General features: G+C 38.1%; 1 protein-coding gene across 1 annotated transcript; it reads left to right on the forward strand.

Moving 5' to 3' along the window:
- Positions 1–15,097: 15,097 nt before the first annotated feature.
- LOC107774703 (derlin-2.2) lies at positions 15,098–19,888 on the forward strand. The gene is made up of 6 exons (XM_016594328.2): positions 15,098–15,402; positions 15,762–15,861; positions 16,286–16,500; positions 16,597–16,680; positions 18,539–18,592; positions 19,404–19,888. Exons 1-6 carry the CDS (start codon positions 15,304–15,306, stop codon positions 19,587–19,589), a joined length of 738 nt encoding a protein of 245 aa, XP_016449814.1. The 5' UTR covers positions 15,098–15,303; the 3' UTR covers positions 19,590–19,888.
- The last annotated feature ends 406 nt before the right edge of the window (positions 19,889–20,294 follow it).

Genomic DNA, 20,294 nt, shown 5'->3' on the forward strand with positions numbered 1-20,294 from the left:
CTCGTATGCTGAATATTCCCCAAGGTGTTGGGAACTTGATCACTTGGTATAGGCTGGAGGGGACGGCTCTCATGGGATGTATCCATAATTGTCCTACTATGGCATTGTATGCGGTGGCCTGGTCGATGATGTGAAATGTTGTCTCCAGAGTTATGCCGCCGGCCAGGACGAGGGAGTGTAATTTCACCCGATGTCCGTTCAACTGCATTATTACAACCGGTTAGTGTGATACAGCGTGGCACTATCTTGTCCTCGAGTCTCATCTGGGCGAGGACTCGGGGATGGATAATGCACGCTCCACTCCCATTGCCTACCATGATATGTTTGACATCAATATCTAAAATTCGTTAAGTAATGACAAGAGCATTGTTGTGAGGTAAAGTCAAATCGTCAGCATCTGACTCATCGTAGATGATACTTTCTTCGAGTCCGTCATACCGTTCGAGGGTGTTACACCCTAAATTTTCGTATGAAAAAGTTTCGTCGTAAGTTAATCGACGTAAGTTCAGGAATGGAATTATTTTGCGATTATAAGCATTATGCTATTTCAAACAAGTGATGAGTAAATTCGTGAAGGTGAGAGGGTAAGCAAATCGAAGAAAAATGAGTTTAGTCAAAGTTTGACATTTTGGGATAAAATATGGCCCGAGCTAAAATACTCGGTATTTATGGACTAGTACCATACAAGGTACCACATCGCCATGATAGTAAGGTGTATAAAATATGTTAAAAGTAAGTAGTATTTTAAGTAAGTTGAGCTAATTCTTAGTTATGTGGGTAATTAGTTAATTATTAGTTAATGGGAGAATTAACTAGTTAATTAATAATTAGTGATTAATTAATTAGAGATATGGGATAAGGCCTAACAAGCCCAAAACGTGGCAACCCCTTTCTTTCATTTAAGTGACTTTTACCTTATAATTGCAAGGTGACAACATTGAAAAGAATTGCACCTTATCTCACCTAATTGAAGAAGTGTTATCAAGAAAGCAATAAGACAAAGGATGTCACATGGCACCAAGGCCTTGTCCATATTATAACTCTTATAATTGAGTGGAAAGGTGGCATATTTATTAATATGTGGCTTAGTCTTTAGTCATAACATAAAAGACCTCAAGAATTCATACGGATTTTCATACAATTGACCTTTCTAATTCAAGAGAAAGGTAACAGATATTCACGCAAAGTAGGCAACGGATATTCACGTAACGGATTCAAGAATTCAAGTGAGAAAATTCCTTAAGCACCTTAACAACGTGATTCTTTCAAGCAATTCTTACGAGATTTCAACCAAACTTCTTGCAACCAAACAATTCCAACGAGAATTGTTAGAACCGTAGCAACGTAAAATTTTGCGGTTCTAAAGGAGTATGGTGCAACCTTTTCCAAGAATATCATACGGATTTTTTCCTACTCCAGGTATGTTAAGGCTATCCCTTCTTTCCTTTTGGCATGATCCAAATAATACAAACGACACAAGCAAAATACGCAACTTTCATAAATGACTCTATTCATAGAAATACTAGGGGTGTCTATGTTCTTGATTCCCCATGTGAATTATTATTATATCCTCTGTTCATGGGTCCCAGAAAAATATGTATTTGATAAAGTTTGTCCGAAAGGAATATTAATTTTATGATATTCGAGAAATCTTATTAACGTATTTCTTATGCATTTCATGCATTTATACATGTACATTGAACCATGACCAGAAGGCGTTATATACGCGTATATTATATGTATATGGGATAGGAGAAAAGGTTACGACGTTATATACGTACCTCCACCTGATCAGTTGGTATACGTTGATGATTTGCCCATAGTGGCTGAAATGATATGATGGATGCCCTTAGAGGCTTGATGATATTATGAACACATATACCTATGCATGGTATGACATTTATATGCATATGCACGACGTTATAAAAATGAAATGATTCACAAAGCCATGCAGAAGTACATGTCCAGTCTTTTACTCTATGTTTCTCTCATGTCTTTTATTTACTGATTTTCATTCCTTACATACTCGGTACATTATTTGTATTGACGTCCCTTTTACCTGGGGACGCTGCGTTTCATGCCCGCAGGACTCGATAGACAGGTCGAGAGTCCTCCAAGAAGGCGATCAGCTCAGCGGAAGATGTTGGTACACTCCATTTGTTTTGGAGTTGCTTATGTGGTCAGTATGATTAGGACATGTACTGATTAGTATGGCGGGGCCCTGTCCCGACCTTTATGATATTTATGTACTCTTAGAGGCTTGTAGACATATGTCGTGTACGTGAAAGATTGTACGGCCTTGTCGGCCTATATTTTGAGTTTATAAATGATGATGTTGGCCTATTAGGACCGTATGTCATGTGTATACGAAGATGTAATAAGAAAGGTATATTATGTTAGTACTCGGTTGAGTAAGGTACCGAATGCCCGTCGAGGTCCATCGGTTTGGGTCGTGACAAAAGTGGTATCAGAGCAGTTCTGTCCTAAGGAGTCTACAAGCCGTGTCTAGTAGAGTCTTATTTATGGGTGTGTTGTGTACCACACTTATAAGCAGGAGGCTACAGGGCATTTAGGATTGTCACTCTTTTTTCTTACTCTAGATCGTGTGGTAGAGCTCAGATGTAAGAACTCAATTTCTTAAACTTTATCTTATTCGGAATACGATGATGCCTACATCTACAAAGACGGTTGGTAAGAGATATAAGTGTGGAAGAGTTGAGTCAGAGGAACTCAATTTTTGCATCATGCTTATGATGGATAAATATGAGGTATTCAGTAGATCATGTGTGTACTAAGACATGAGAGTCTCTTGATAAGGAGCCTTAAGGCAAGAATATCTATCCACCCCTATGGTGAAAGTCAATGAGAGATTCAGAAGATAGATACAAGTTTCAACAAGTAAAAGAAGCAAAATGAAGAAGGGTACGAGGCGCCCAGTTAATGAAGATTATTAGTATTTACAATTCAGGCAGAGGAATATAAGCCTTTTGAGTTACCTTCAACAATAATAGAGATATGTACAATTGGCCACACCTATCTCATTTATACCCTATGGGGTCTAACAAAAATAATATAAGAGAAGGACGGATATCAGAGTCCGACTGGGGTTAGAGTGACCTAAAATAGTGGATGGATTATTACGTTAGTTGACATTTCAGAAGGGTATTGCAAATGTGCTAATAGATCTCTTGGTGAGACACCTAGATGGTGCACTTTAAAATAGTACAGCTAGATATGAGCATTACAAAGATAGGCACTAGAAGCCTTGAAGGGATAAATATTACCTAAGTATGGTTCCCGTTCTTAGTAGAGCGAGAATGTTAGGCAACCCGAAAAGCCAGGGGATGGAGCAAGGGAGCTAAAAGCAAAAGAATGTCTCGTTGGAATTTTTCGAATAAAGTGATAAACATAAATGTTAGCAGTGAAATAAAAAGAGAGTTAATGAAGCATTATGAGTAAGATGTGATACATGGATAACAACTGTAGATCAAAAAGATGACAGTATTACAAAGTCTATAGTCAAGTGAAGGAAAAGATGAGAGATGACAAGCCTCGAGACAATAAAAGAGTATAGGTCATAAAGTCATCTCCTCACTTCGAGAAATAAATTTGTGACTCCAACGCAACTACCGGAAGGAAAAGTTAAACCTAGAGTAATAGAAATCAGTATGGACTTGTGAACAAGGTAAACTAAACATGAATTAAGGATTGAGAGATTTGATAATGATTGACATCATGAGAATTTCAGATTTCGTTCCGGCAATAACAGAGTAGACAACAAATGAAGATTCATGAGAAATTCAGAGAATGGTCATTCAGGAAGACGCTTCCCTAAAGCAAGCAATGTGAGCAAAGTTCAGCTTAAGGGATTATATGTGCCAGTTATACTAAGTGTCACCCTCGCGGGTAAGGAATTTTGTTATCCTTGGTACAGAAGGATTACTGCAAGGCGAGTAAGGGTCATCGATGATGTGAAAAGATGCCAAAGATGAAGAGGTAAAACATCTATAGGTAGATCGTCGTAGCACTAAATCTTAGTACTCCCTAAGGGGGGGGATATGGAGTGATGTGGCATTAAGTCAGAATTAAGTGGTTTTAGTAACTACGGAATAGTAAATGAAGAATGCAACAAAAATGAGAAAGGGATAAGATTGCACTCATTCAAATCCTACAAATATTCTATGATTCCAGAACATTATGCAAGCACGACGTCAAGGAGAGGAAGTAAGGGTTCCTGTCCGAGATGTTATTGATAAATAAGGAGCCAGTACGAGACGTAAGTTAAGAAAAAGGAAATAACCAAAGAAAGATTACGCGGAACATGGATATGAGAATGGGCCAACGAATAGTTAGAAGTTAATTCAAGAAGAGCCTAGTTATGGCTAAACAAGAGGGCACAGACAAATCAACATGTTGTGCAAGACGAGCATAGTGAACCCCAACATGGGGAATTCAGTCTCACAGATATGACATCGTGATCCTTGGGATATATCCAGATAGGAGTTGGGGTAGTTAAAGGTAAATAAAAGAGAATGTCACTGGCAAGACAGTCAAAATATTAGTTCAGAAGCAACCCTATAAGCACAAGGGCGTGTAAATAAGTAACTACGGATAATTATAGGCGGGGAAGAACATCAAAAATTCCGTCAAGTATACGATGTGATAAGCTTGTAACTTTACAAGAGCCAGAAGGTCTCCCTAAATACTATAATGAAAGATTAGTTGAGGAAATAAGGAAGAAGGCTTCAACCTAAGCTCAGTGACCTAAGGAGGAAATGGTCTTATAACAAAAGTCTCACAACAACATTGTATGCACTCCATAAGAAAGTGACACCTACCGTGGCTAATGGATGGAAAGTAAAAAATCAAAAGTAATATTCGAGATCATACGAGTTGCACAAAAACTCCGGCATATGTGAGAACTAAGATAAGCTAAGTATACACGCAATAGAGGGGCATAAAGACTAGGAAAAGTAATAACTTACGTTTAAAGGAAGCTCAGAGGGAACAAAAGGGATTATGCACTTAAGACTTCAGAGTGATATCCATGCACCATATATGTTGATATTCATATAGCCGTAGAAGACTCCGGTATAAGTTAAAAAAAAGAATTGAGCCTAGGGAATAGACAAAGGATTGAATTATCAGAAGATTGTATCATGGATATTCCATAGTGCCCATGAAAGTCAAAAGTAATAACTAATACCGTGAGCCACATATCAGAAGATAGCTTAAGCCTACATAAAGGATAATCAGAAGGAAGAGGAAACTAAAGAGTTACAATAACAACGAAGTAAATCAGGAGTCTGATTATTGGACCCAGAAAATTATAGAAATCGGGATTGAGAACATTGCAACTTTGCTCTTAATGTCAGAGATTCAAGAGAGATAGCATAGTAGCCATATTCTATAATGGTCTACGATAAAGTTAGTTAGAAGAGTACCAACCTCGTAAGAAGTCAATATGAAGCTCCCACCGGAGTGTGTATACACTAAAGGTGCAAGTATTATAATAGAGCTTCAAGTCATGGATGTGAATTATACTTATGTGGAAGGGAGGTCATGAAAGAGATAGAAGATGTAATGTGAGATTTTAAGGTAAGTAAGGTGAAGGTGAACAACGTACGAGATACTCAAATGCAGAAGATCGTGAATAGTCCATACTTTGGATAGAAGGCTAGAAGCGCTGGGATTCACTATTCAAGAATGATAGCGGCATCGTCAGTGGCATATATTCCAACCTATGGTTTTTAAATATCGAGAGGTCTAGCTAAAAGAGTAAATAAGAGTTTGAGACAATGTGATGTCTCACTTGATATTTCGGAATAACATAAGGAAATCTATGGTGCAAGCAAGTTGAAAGAAGATTGTGAATAGTATAAATATATACATAGAGGTTGCAAGCTAAAGTATAGTAAAACGATGAAGTTTTATGACAGGAGTAAGGATGAGAAAGGACAATCGCAAGCTAAAGTATAGTAAAGCAACGAAGTTTTATGACAGGAGTAAGCATGAGAAAGGACAAGTAAGAAGGTGACGAGAATGGATAAGTCCTCAGGATTAAAGCCCATGAAAACAAGAGAGCTGATGGTTTATCTAAGTTATGGAAAGCTCAGTATAGCTTGAATGAACTCAAAGGAGTCTAAGACTAGTAGCATTAGAAGAGATGGAATGCTGCCCTGGTAGTAGAATGAAGGTGTAATTGTGATAGATGAAGGATGACGTTTGGGCCTTCGATTGTCCACGTAAGGTAAATCACATTGGGATGCTATGAAATATGATTATGGAAATATAGCATTGTATCTCCCCCCGGTGGATCGGGAAAATCACTTCAAATGATCCTCAATGTAACGTGAGCCTAGTGATTACGTAAGAAGTTTCAAGTTATCAGTGGTAGATTATATATCAATATTGAGGTGAATCAACAATGGATGGACAAAAGTCACAAAGTATGAGGTGAGATTAAGCCGTCAATATTAAGATGAACAGTAATGAGGAAGCATTAAAGGACATCGATTTATACATATGGGATAAGCAACGAACATAACCTAGAGTTTGGTAGCAGACCTCAGTAACGATTAATGGAGGCAAGAGTTGTGGTATATTACGACCTACTTAAATGTAGTAAAGTCATGCGAAAAGATAACCGGATCTATGCAATAAGGTATAGCAATATTCGTAAGTTCGACAAAGTACCGAGCGAAAGTATACCTATAGATGCCCAAAGGGATATCTTGTCAAGTTCTATATATGTTCACAAAGTGAGGCCTAGAAATTGGCTAAAAGCTGAAGGAAAGAGTCGCATAGGCGCATTTACAAGGTCAGAGTCGTACAAGCTGTATGATAGAAGGTAGCAATAGTTACGAGATTGGAAGGATTCCGACCACAAGTCGTGGTATGAGAAAGAGGCCTAAAAGGAGGGGATGCCCTGGCCTTTGGATTTATTCAAAGAACAGTTGCCTAGATGGCAAGAAGAGTATTAAAGTATTCAAAAGACATAAGTTACGAAAATGATAAGTGCATCAGTCAACATTCGAGGACGAATGCTGCAAAGGGGGGGGATGATGTTATACCCCATATTTTTGTTCGATAAAGTTTCGTCGTAAGTTACTCGACGTAAGTTCAGGAATGGAATTATTTTGCGATTATAAGCATTATGCTATTTCAAACAAGTGACGAGTAAATTCATGAAGGTAAAGTTTGGCATTTTGGGATAAAATATGGCCCGAGCTAAAATACCCGATATTTATGGACTTGTACTATACAAGGTACCACATGGCCATGATAGTAAGGTGTATAAGGTATGTTAAAAGTTAGTAGTATTTTAAGTAAGTTGAACTAATTCTTAGTTATGTGAGTAATTAGTTAATTATTAGTTAATGGGGGAATTAACTAGTTAATTAACAATTAGTGATTAATTAATTAGAGATATGGGATAAGGCCTAACAAACCCAAAATGTGGCAGCCCCTTTCTTTCATTTAAGTGACTTTTACCTTATAATTGCAAGGTGGAAATATTTAAGAGAATTGCACCTTATCTCATCTAGTTGAAGAAGTGTTATCAAGAAAGCAATAAGACAAAGGATGTCACATGGCAGCAAGGCCTTGTCCATATTATAACTCTTATAATTGAGTGGAAAGGTGGCATATTTATTAATATATGGCTTAGTATTTAGTCATAACATAAAACCTCAAGAATTCATACGTATTTTCATACAATTAACCTTTCTAATTCAAGAGAAAGGTAGCAGATATTCAAGCAAAGTAGGCAACGGATATTCATGCAAAGGATTCAAGAATTCAAGTGAGAAAATTCCTTAAGTACCTTAACAACGTGATCCTTTCAAGCAATTCTTACGAGATTTCAACCAAACTTCTTGCAACCAAACAATTCCAACGATTATTGTTAGAACCGTAGCAACGTAAAATTTTGCGGTTCTAAAGGAGTACGGTGCAACCTTTTCCAAGAATATCATACGGATTTTTCCCTACTCCAGGTATGTTAAGGCTATTCCTTCTTTCCTTTTGGCAAGATCCAAATGATATAAACGACACAAGCAAAATACGCAACTTTTATAAATGACTCTATTCATAGAAATACTAGGGGTGTCTATATTCTTGATTCCCCATGTGAATTGTTATTATATCCTCTGTTCATGGGTCCCAGAAAAATATGTATTTGATAAAGTTTATCCGAAAGGAATATTAATTTTATGATATTCGAGAAATCTTATTAACGTATTTCTTATGCATTTCATGCATTTATACATGTACATTGACCCATGACCAGAAGGCGTTATATACGCGTATATTATATGTATATGGGATATGGAAAAAGGTTACGAAGTTATATACGCACCACCACATGATCAGTTGGTATACATTGATGATTTTCCCACAGTGGCTGAAATGATATGATGGGATGCTCTCAGAGGCTTGATGATGTTATGAATACATATACCTATGCATGGTATGACATTTATACGCATATGCACGACGTTATAAAAATGAAATGATTCACAAAGCCATGCAGAAGTACATGTCCAGTCTTTTACTCCATGTTTCTCTCATGTCTATTATTTACTGATTTTCATTTCTTACATACTCGGTACATTATTTGTATTGATGTTCCTTTTGCCTAGGGATGCTGCGTTTCATGCCCGCAGGTCTCGATAGACAGGTCGAGAGTCCTCCAAGAAGGCGATCAGCTCAGCGGAAGATGTTGGTACACTCCATTTGTTCTGGAGTTTCTTATGTGGTCAGTATGATTAGGACATGTACTGATTAGTATGGCGGGGCCCTGTCCCGACCTTTATGACATTTATGTACTCTTAGAGGCTTGTAGACATATGTCGTATACGTAAAAGATTGTACGGCCTTGTCGGCCTATATTTTGAGTTTATAAATGATGATGTTGGCCTATTAGGCCCGTATGTCACGTGTATACGAAGATGTAATAAGAAATATATGTTATATTGGTACTCAGTTGAGTAAGGTACCGGGTGCTCGTCGCGGCCCATCAGTTTGGGTCGTGACAGTAGGTGATAGATATTTTGAGCTTGTGAGTGGCAGTAAACTTAACGTCGTTGATGGAGGCATCGTCGCTACGACCAATAATCATGTTGATAGTATGAGCTAGTGACAACAACTTTGGTGGGCCTCGGGGTTCCCGACCTCTGGCGAAGTTGTTACTCCCATTGTCGCTCAACAACTCCTTAAGGTGTCCTTGCTGCAACATGTTCACAACCTCTTGCCTTAGGGCGATGCAATCTTCTGTCTTATGTCCGCATTCCTCGTGGAATTTGCAGAGGGCGTCAGATTATTTGGTGCTCGAGTTGGACCTCTTCTTTGGCGGCCACTTCACTTTCGTTCAAAGTTTCTCTAGGGCATAGACTATTTTTGTAGGTGTCATACAAAAATTATGAGCATGCAACAAGGGGGCATACCTCTCTCGTTCTGGTGAGTCCACATCCTTTGCCTAAGTAGGCCATCATCATAGCGGAAAGAAGGAGGTAGGGGGCCTGACGTATGGCTAATGTCGTTTATTATTTGGTCGTAAGACCGGGTGATCCCTCCTTATGTTATCTCTTTGTTCTTTCCTGGGCTCGACTTGTACTGAGATGAGCCGTCGAGTGAGTCCGTTGAGGTTGTCCTCATCTGCTCGAAATTTGGCACAGTAAGCATTATGGATTTCATCCTAAGTTGTTGGAGGATATTTCATCAATCGGCTCAGCAATGTATATGGTCGCTCTTGAACCCTCTCCACTCAACCCGTTATGAAAGGTTGCGACTGCCATCCCTTCGGACACATTTGGTAGGTTCATCCTAACCCTGTTGAATCCGGCTAGGAAGTCCCTCAGCCCCTCTCCTAGGGACTGCTTAATGGCGAATATGTCGTTTACTCTTGTTTGAGATTTCTTGGCCCCATCATGCGCCTTTACGAACCTATCGGCCATTTCTTCGAAGGTTTCTATGGAGCAAGCTGTTAGTTATGAATACCATGTTCATGCCTCTCCTGTGAGTGTTTCGCCAAATTTTTTTCAGCAAAATAGAGGACACTTATTCTTTGGTGAGGTCGTTGCCCTTCACGGCGGTGACGTAATGAGTCATGTGATCTTCAGGGTCGATCGTTCTGTCATATATCCTGATATACGGCGACATTTTAAAGGTCTTTGGTATGGCATGTAGGGCTGCTTCCTCGCTATACGGCTGCTCTATGAACCTGTCGACATCCCTCTTTGGCAGTAGCTTAGGGGCACCCAGTATCTTGTCGACTCGTTCTTGGTGTTCTTTCATTTGATCTCTGAGCGTTTTGTTTTCGTTCTCCCTTTCTTCCATCCTCTTCAGAAGAGCGGCGAGGACGATGTCACATGCATTGTTAGTAATATTGTGAGTTATACCTGGTATTGGGGGGTAAGGTTGGTCGCCCTGTTCGTCTGCTCGTTGCACTTTGTGGGCTCTTGCGGTCTATATGGTAGTGCATGGAGTAGGTTTATTGAGCACACTTACTAAAGTATCAGTTAACCACGCTTCGAGGAGCTTCTTTATGGCCGGTGGCGTCCCTTCTCCTGTGGACGTGGAGCCCCTTTTACATTTGATTTTATTGTGCTACAATGAAGGGAGGCCACCTCTCACGCCTGGGGGGGGGAGGAGGTTACTGATCCACGTCCAATCCGCACTCAATAGTGAGTGAAAACGGTCGTTGGAAGAATAGTACACAATAAGAGTCGGGGTCAATTTCCATAGGGAGTTTAATACGGGTGTTAGGATATACACTTGATGAGAGAAAATGTAATAACTAAATTACGCTTCCAAACAAGAGATTTTGTTCTTTACTTATAAATTAATACTAACAATTATAAACTAATAAGAAGAAACTAGAAAGCGAGTGATTGTTTTTGTTGTTTTACCAAATGGTTAAAAAGCCTAGGGATGTGACCTTCACCTAGGTGTTTGTCTAATGGGTTAAGTACGTTAACAATTATTTTATTGATTGAGGTGTCTTATAGCTCTCAACTCTAAGTTACCACTCAATACTTCTCGGTTAATTTGGCTTTCTCAAGCCCAAATGGGTATCAAGCTAAATAGTTGATATGAGCTCAAGGCGAATTTCTCTATCTCCAGTTCAAACCTTTTAATTAGGCTAATCAAATTCTTAACTAGCCCAATGTTAGTCAAGCTTTCCAAGACTAAGTCCCTCTTTCTCAAGTAAAGACCAAGTTAAAAAAGGCATGAATTAAGGTTTGCAACCATTAATTCTAAAATTAAAGCATAAACAAGGCTAAATAATTAACACCTTATCATAAATCAACATTAACTTAAAAACTCATAAGGTTTACACACTAGGGTTGGGTCACAACCCTAGTAAAAGTCTAGCTACTCATAGTAGAAAATGAAGAAAATAAAGAATAAATACTAATTAAACTCATAATATAAGATTAAAATGATAAACTATGATGTTTTAATCCCAAAATGATCACAGATTAATGGAAAATTACAACGGGTCAGATGCTTGAACCTCAAAACTTGACCAAAATATGTGATTCTAGTATATTTATAGTGGCCCAAAATTCGCTGATAAAAATATCCCTTGGGAGGTTCTGTGGACGCACAATTCCATGTGCGGTCCGCACATTGCTTCAACTTGCAGGGACTTAGATTCCGCAGCCACATAATTTGGTATGCGGTTGCAAGTCAGCTTCTGCGGCCGCACAATTCCTGCACTTCATGCAAGGCTTCAGTCTTGGTCATTTTCACGCTCTCTGAATTTTTTGAGCTCTTGTTAGTGTGGACCATGATCTACGGTTGCACAATTCATGTGCGGTCCGTACTTTTGCTTAAATTCTACTAGGCTTCTTTACCAGTTATGCGGCCGCAGAGGGAATTCTGCGGCCGAAGAAATACCTTTACGAAATTCACTTCTTGTGTGTTGCGCCCCTTCTTGCCTTGTGAGTCGGGAACACTCCTTTTTGAGTCAGACTTCTTCATAAGAGTCCAAATTTTTAATATTCTTATAATTTGCACACTTTCATTAGTTTTGAAAACATAAATAAATATTTTCGGACTAAAATAAAAGTAAAAAGGTATTAATAAGTGGTCAAAATCCATACTTATTAGTTACCTTCCATATAAGTTTTCGTATGTGCAGAGAAAGGGAAAACCTTGTGGTTTGTTAGGTTAGCAACTCACGTAAGTTGTAGATCTAAAGGAAACTAAAAGATTAGCTAAGAAGTCCCCACATACGACGCCAAACTGTTTGACCTAAAATTTAGATTCGGGTTCAACCAATTAGATTTAAATAAAGTAGGGTCAATCTTAGCCAATATTAATATCCAAAAGATATATTAACTGATTTTGTAGTAGTAATATATATGTTTGACTGAATTGCAATAAGTGTGGACAACACAAACAATATTCAATGACTCAAAAGGAGGAGGATGTCATTAAATAACAATAAATAGCAATGGATGATATTTAAGTAAATAAAAATATGGGAGTCACCCGAAAAGGGGTGAGACATGTGCATATTCTTTTTGACAATGATAAATGATTGATGAGGCTTCGGATATTCAGGTTGTTCTTGGATCAAGTGGAAAAGTTGTGCAAGAATCTTCGTAAAAAGGTATTTCTCGTGTGCTTGCGATAAAGCCAGATTCTCTCTATCAAGTCAATGTATTTTTATAAGTGAATATTTTCTCCCCTATCCTTCTGTCTTTTTCTATTTATAGGGAATATATACGTAGAATGCCCTAATATTTTTTGTACATGTACTATTAGGGCATTCTACGTATATATTCCCTATAAATAGAAATTATTCACTCTATTTTCGGTGAGTGCTCGACTTCGACCCTGATATTTGCTGACTCTAGTTACTCCGTATTGGTATTAAGTATACTTGTGATATTTTAAGCAATGTGTACAACTCTCGTTTTTTTAACTTCGCACTTAACTAAATCTCTACCGCTAAATAAGTTGAAAACGATGAACAAACTTTCGCAAATACTCATTACATTTACATTTATAGTCTTGTACAGATTATATGGTCCCAAGTGACAAAACATTCACATTCTCTTACTTTTTAGAACGCGATGTCACAAATGAGTTAATCAATGTTAAACACTCACATAAATAATGACAAACTAACAGCATAGAGCTACATGCCATTTGTGCAAAAAATAAGTAACTTAAATACGTACCTTACTAGATAACTTAAAAGAGGGATATATGCCATTTTCGCATAATAAATATGAGAAGTTCTCATGGTTCCCTATTTCTTTTCGCTCCCTCCTTGCCTTTCTCTTCCCTATCTAATGAAAAAAATATATAAAAAAAAGTGTTTAAGTATCCTAGGATGTGAAAGGGGAAGTGAGGCTCGATTGACAAGTCATCCTTAGGAGAGAAAGTTTTAAATACCTTGCGTCTGTCATACAAGGAATGAGGAGATCGATAAATATGTCAAACATCGTATTGGGCCAGGATGGATTAAATGGAGACTTGCTTCTGGTGTCTTGTGTAATAAGAAGGTACCAACAAAACTTAAAGGTAAGTTATACACAGCGGTGGTCAGGCCGACCAAGTTGTATGGGGCTGAGTGTTGGCTAGTCAAGAGCTTCCATGTTCAAAAGATGAAGGTAGCAAAGATGAGGATGTTGGGATGGATATGTGGACACATAAGGTTAGATAGGATTATGAATAAAGTTATTCGAGACAAGGTGGGCGTGGCCCCAATTGAGGACAAGATGCGGGAAGCGAGTCTTAGATGGTTTGGATATGTGAGGAGGCGAAGCACACACACTCTGGTCAGGAGGTTTGAGAGGTTGACATTGGAAGGCCTAAAGAGAGGTAGAGGTAGGCCGAAAAAGAATTGGGGTGAGGTCAGTGGCGGAGGCAGGATCTCCGCGAAGGGGGTTCAAAAAGAAAAAAAGTTACAAAGGTTTTGAACTCCTTGACCACTAAGCTACACTTTTGGGTTGTGTCAAGGGGATTCAAAACTTAATATATAGAGGTAAAAAATAGATTTTGCCTTATATATACAGTGTAATTTTTCGGCGAATGGAATTCGGGTGAACCCCTTCCGCCCCCTAAATCCGTCCCTGGGTGAGGTGATTAGGCAAGAAATGGCGTAGGTTCAGCTAACCGAGGACATGACCCTTGATAGGAAGGGGTGGAAGTCGAAGATTAGGGTAGTAGGGTAGTTAGTTTAGTATTCTCCCTGTCATACCGGTAGTATTAGTACGTGCTTTAGTATTCTATTGGCATTAGATTTCTATGACTACCTGTCATTTCTTTCATTGTGGTCACCTGATTATTTGGTTGTTATTTGTGCTGCTTTTACATGGCTTCTCACTGTTGCGCTTCTTGTTTTTCTCTTCTTTAACGTGGTGCTTATGCTTCTCTGAGCCGAGGGTCTATTGTACCTCTCTATCTCTACAAGGTAGGGGTAAGGTTGCGTACACACTACCCTCCCCAGAACTCACTATGTTGGATTATACTTTTTTTTTTTTTTTGTTTTGTTGTTGTAGTCTCAACGAAAAAAACTAAATAATTTTAAGAAAAGTGGATGCGAGAAATTTCATAATAAATTTAAGTTGTATACATTGAGAATATAAAACTTTTATAGTGTAAGTGAAGTTTAAACATATGATAATAGGTCAATTATTACTTTTGTCGGATAACTAATTAATATTTATTCCAAAAGTTTACTCATGTCACTTGGAATTTTCGCAAATCAATCTTCTCTTTTAGATCCTGGCCTTAATAAAACTTGTCTTTGATTGAGATTTCAATTTAATTGCCCTATTATTTCATAATAATAATAATAATAATAATGTAATAGATTTAAAGAAAATATCATAGAGTTTCCTCTTTGAAAGGAAACTTGAAACCACAAAAATCCAACAGCAAGGGCCATTACAAACGCGCCTTTGACATCAATACCATTCTCCCAAACAATCTCATTGGTTTTTACTCGTCACTGGAACATTTAATTGGCCCGTGTGTAATACGCGCTCAAATGCTCGCGGAGCAGCATACCTAAACGAAACAAGATTAGATTAAACCAGAATCCTATAAAGGCTTCAATAGCATGTCCTTCGCAATTCCCCTGTTTGCCATTCATCTTTTCATTTCCTTTAGCTAAATAAAAGTACGACTACATACATACATATATATGCATATCCGTGTATATATGAAATCTATTAGTTGATCAATTTCCACACAATTCAGAGTTTTTTTCCTGAAAGTTTTGTTTTGGGGAAAAATTAATTTGACTGAAGATTGAAAAGGGATTTAGGGGAAAAAAGAATGGCACAAGCAGTGGAAGAATGGTACAAACAGATGCCAATAATCACGCGTTCCTATCTCACCGCTGCTATAGTCACCACCATCGGTTGTTCTCTTGAGGTATTTTAATTCATCTTAAGGGAAAAAAAAATAGATTTATCAAGATTGGATCTTTATTGTTCTTTTTTGTTTGAGGATTTCTTTATTTGGTTAGGGATGAATTTGGATTTTTCTTAATTTTCTTTATCCTTTTCAAAAAATTTAATGATATTTGGGGTGGGGTGGGGGGGTTGTAATTTGGGATGCTGAAATAGGGTAGAAATGGATACAGATGATTTATATAGCTGCCACCAATTAATTTGGTATTGTGGCATATTTCATTGACTTTTGTGCTTTTCATGAATCTGACTCTAACTAGTTTAGGACTGAGAGCTTAGTTGATTCATGATTAATTGATAATATTTTGGGTGTAAATGCAGATTATATCTCCTTATAACTTGTACCTGAACCCCAAGTTGGTGGTGAAGCAATACCAGGTCTGGCGCCTCATTACAAATTTTCTCTACTTCCGGAAGATGGGTAATTTCTCCCCTCCCAGCAGCTTGCTTTTTATTTCCCAAAAGATTATTTCCTCATTTAAGCTTAGTGAAATTACTTTGTCTTAATGAGGCACAACTTTATGTGAGCAGCCATGGATCTATTAAGCCTTTAATGGCTTGAATCTATTGTTCAATAACTATCGTGGCTAAATACTGGGTTTAGCTAGATTTAATCCATAATGGAAACTAGGCTTATCCTTGCCTCCTATCTAGTGCAGTCAGTGAATTTCCTGCTAATCCTTTGTACACGTTCTCTTTCAATTATCTATTTTATTTGTGGTGCATCGGAGATTACAAGATGAAGGCAGGGTCACTTGTTTTGAGGAACATAGCAACATGGGAAAATATATTCTCGCTCCTTCTCAAACTTATTCTGATGTCCTTTTTCTTTATTGTGTTTTCAGACTTGGACTTTCTGTTTCACATGTTTTTCCTAGCTCGGTACTGCAAGCTTTTAGAAGAGAACTCCTTCAGGGGAAGGACAGCAGATTTCTTCTACATGCTTCTGTTTGGTGCCACTGTTTTAACAGGAATTGTTCTTGTTGGGGGGATGATACCTTATGTCTCAGAGTCCTTTGCAAAGATCATATTCCTGAGCAATTCACTGACATTTATGATGGTTAGATCCTCTGCAGTAGAACTCCATTTCTGACTCAGCATTTGTGGTCTGTCTTACCTTTTCCTTTTTCATCTTTTTGCTTCTTCCTGTTTGTAGGTATATGTATGGAGCAAGCAAAATCCGTTTATCCACATGAGCTTTTTGGGTCTCTTTACTTTCACAGCAGCTTACCTGCCATGGGTTAGTGTCTATTACTTCATCCATCATATTTTGCTTTCACAAGTCTTCAGCTTTTAACTGCGGGAGTTGCTTCACATGTGGTTTGTCCGGTAGAACCTTTGTGTTTCTTCTGCTAGGTATGACATTAGCAATTTGCCATTTCGTTAATGCAATCCTTAAGTAGGCTGCACTTACTCCAGATGTTTCCTCAGTGGAGCTAAGCTGCTAAAGCCTCTCTAAATGTACATGCTGCAACCAGTCACATCGCAGAACTCACTTCTTTTTTTTAATCCTACATTTTACGTGAAAGAGCTACACTCCAAAGCTCATGCCTAGTGGATTTGGTTTTCCTTGTTTCTATGTGCTAGGAAGGATTTGGCTCAATGCATTTTACAGATGAAAATGAACGTATAAACAAGGGAAACCACCTATTCTCTTTCTGATTCAAAGGACTTGTGCATTTTGGCACAAAGGATGTGTGTTGCATGGTCTACTTATGTTGGCATGGTCAGGTAGGCTTCTGATGTGAATTACAGGGAGATAATCATTTATTTGGAGACAGTACTCTGTTCAAAAGACAAAATCTGCTAGATATCTTTTCAGCCGTATGTTTCCATGACAGCAGTGGATTTTGGACTTGAGGATGGCTTTCACAATATAACAGTGGACTGGCATAAAACTTGGGAAAACAATTTAAGTTTGATAGCAGGTGTGACAACTAATCAGGACAAATGCTAAAATTATAAAGATTAATGGTTAATGGTTAACTCTCAAAGAAAATATGCAGGGCAAAGGAATATGTTACACGAGTGTTGTAAGTTGATAGTTTAAAGGACCACCAATTAGATGGTTGCACTGTTGCAGTCATGTCTACCTGTTAATATGAGCAATCCTTATAAGTTGTGGCTTTTTACTCGTCTAAGTACCTAATCTCTACTTCTGGTTACTTGGGAGAATGAGTTAAACTACCTGGAATTTATAGTTTTTAAAGAAGACTTAATAGGTTGCAATTGGGGTAAAATATTTTGTAGTTGCTAAATGTGAGCTGTCAAACCCGAAGGGTTACAGCAGATCCATTAAACTACCTGGAATTTACCTTTAAAGGTATTAGTATCAACTTGGCAAATCAGGAATTTATAAACTATGTTTTTAAAGAAGACTTAATAGGTTGCAATTGCGGTAAAATATATTGTAGTTGCTAAATGTGAGCTGTCAAACCCAAATGGTTACAGCAGATCCATTACCAAAATATTTTTCCCCTTCATTCCTATTCAAATGGGCTTGGATTTGGGATGGTAGGCCCCTTATTCATTTAGTTGTGGGTGTAGCATATGCAATCTTAGGTGGTATTTTGCAGTCAAGATGGTAAACATCGCAGTATGTTGATTTTGAAAATCGATATTGACATGCTCAACTCATTGGCTGTCATTATTATGTGACTGAAGGGGCTATTTCCAGAGCAATTTTCATGTAGTCTTTCCATGTTTTTTGTGTATAGGATCTAACTGGCTTGAAACCCTCTCTAGGACATAGTATGGAGTTCTTTGTCAACATAGTCTTGCACAAGAAAAACACGGAGAAATCCAAAAACGTATCCCTTAGATATAGCTCAACCATTAGTGTCTCAAAGCACTCAGATATTTGAGAGACAATGATGTTCTTTCTTGAGAGGACTGCTAAACTTAGTGACTATTAGTGACATGCTTATAGAAACACTTAATTGTTGAATTAGAATAGAATAAGGAATCTAGGATACTAATATTTAAACGACGGTCACAATCTTTTACTTGTTTCTTGAAGTGGCAATCCACTTGTAGTGAAGTTTGATATGTGTACTTGTGGCGGATAACTTAATCACACTTCTTCCCCCTTGTTGCAGGTTCTTCTGGGTTTCTCTGTGCTTGTTGGTGCTAGTGCTTGGGTGGATTTACTGGTACACTTCTTGCGACTTATGTGCTTGTATTAGGTTTTTGCTGGTTTCATCCTTACCTATATAGAAAAAAAGGTTTTACTTGTTTCATTCAACAATATGAAACTTTAAGAGGCTTAAGGTTACATGGTTTTTACTCCTGGTTGAGCCTTCCTGTTGGATATCTTGCCTGAATCTTAGATAGAAATCCTGCCAGCCACAAGTTTTGATTTTCTCATTTAGTGAGAGAGCTTCCACTTCTTTTCTGCATACCCCGACTTTTAAGGATGTGTCAACGCCTTCACCAACCAGCAATTTTCATGTTTTCTGCTGAGGATTTAGCCAAAAGTGAGTGAGGTGACCGAAAACTGGATGCTGATACCGTAGTATATTCTAGGCAAAGCAAAGCAACTCTCATTTTTTCTTAATATTTAAATTTTGAGAATATTCTAGGCTAAGCAAAGCAACTCGGTTGAACTAGGGAGGGCAGAGTCTAGCATTTTACGGCATATTACTGTTTTGGCTTACCAACTTTTCCTCGTGCATTTCTTATATAACGTGCTTTGAAATGGATATTTAAACTCATGGATGTTTGTACATTTACTTTTGACTAGTTTCCTTTGTTGTCACAATACAGTATTATTCTAAAGGATGCTTTTCTTTTTGGACTTTCTACCTGCACCTGTACCAGTTGTTTTTATGCCAGTACTCTGTTACTTGTACCTTGGTCTTTAAAACTCCTTTAGAGGACTTTGAATATTCCTATTTCCTTCCATTTACTGTCTATGACACATGCAATTTTGTGCTATACTGAAAGTGAACATTCTTGTTTCAGGGAATGATTGCAGGCCATGCTTATTATTTCCTGGAAGACGTCTATCCACGAATGACTGGTCGTAGACCCCTGAAAACACCAGCATTTATCAAAGCAATGTTTGCTGACGAGCCGGTAGTGGTGGCTCGGCCAGCTAATGTGCGCTTTGCTGCTCCTCCTGTCGATGAAGTTCCACAAATTCGATGAGCTCATTATATAAGTAGACCCAGAGGCACTGGCTTCAGTTTCTGTAAATTGACCCTAGATATTTGGTTGGAGGGAATCAAGGTTATAGTTGGTATTGTCGATGATGATTGTGCTGGTTACCTGTCTTCATTCCTTGTCAAATTGTTGGTGTGTTGTTTACACTTTGCAAATTGGGTTTGAAGATGCTTTTTGTAATTTAGACCTGGATTGGAGAATTGCGGGCTGGTAGGGAAAAATGACTTTTCTAACAGAAATTAATTCATTAGTGTATACATGAATGGAGCGTTCGTTTTCCTCTCTCTTGGTCTTACCAATCGATTGTTTGGTGTTACTTTTCCTGCCGGCCAATTGTTGATTTTTGGTGTTAGAGGGCTGCGTTATTAAGTTTTAACCCAGTTTTTTTTTTTTTTCAGTTTGGGAGTAGTTTATCCATCGACAAGCGGAAAACCAAAAATTTATCAATTTGCCGTATTAGAAAAAAACCAAAACTGTGTAATTGTTGACGCTATAAATTAGAAACAACTGACTACCCAGGCCTTTGATCTAGTGGTTAGATTGAAGCGTATGATTCGAACTTTGTTAAACGTAAGTTACAAGTATGGACTCTGCCGCATATAAAAGCATCATATTTAAGCGAAAACGAGGAGAGGAGCACACGTTTTAGTCATCGAATTTCAAGGCACACTGGCTCTCCAGGATTTAGAA

This window comes from Nicotiana tabacum, chromosome 17 (genome assembly GCF_000715075.1).
Source record: "Nicotiana tabacum cultivar K326 chromosome 17, ASM71507v2, whole genome shotgun sequence".
In the NCBI taxonomy this organism is placed as follows: Eukaryota; Viridiplantae; Streptophyta; class Magnoliopsida; order Solanales; family Solanaceae; genus Nicotiana; species Nicotiana tabacum.

Excerpts from the sequence above, each read along its gene's own strand:
- LOC107774703 (XM_016594328.2), top strand. The coding sequence starts at position 15,304 with ATGGCACAAGCAGTGGAAGAATGGTACAAACAGATGCCAATAATCACG. Across the intron at positions 15,403-15,761 it reads CCATCGGTTGTTCTCTTGAG|ATTATATCTCCTTATAACTT; the intron begins GTATTTTAATTC and ends GTGTAAATGCAG. Across the intron at positions 18,593-19,403 it reads GTGCTTGGGTGGATTTACTG|GGAATGATTGCAGGCCATGC; the intron begins GTACACTTCTTG and ends TTCTTGTTTCAG.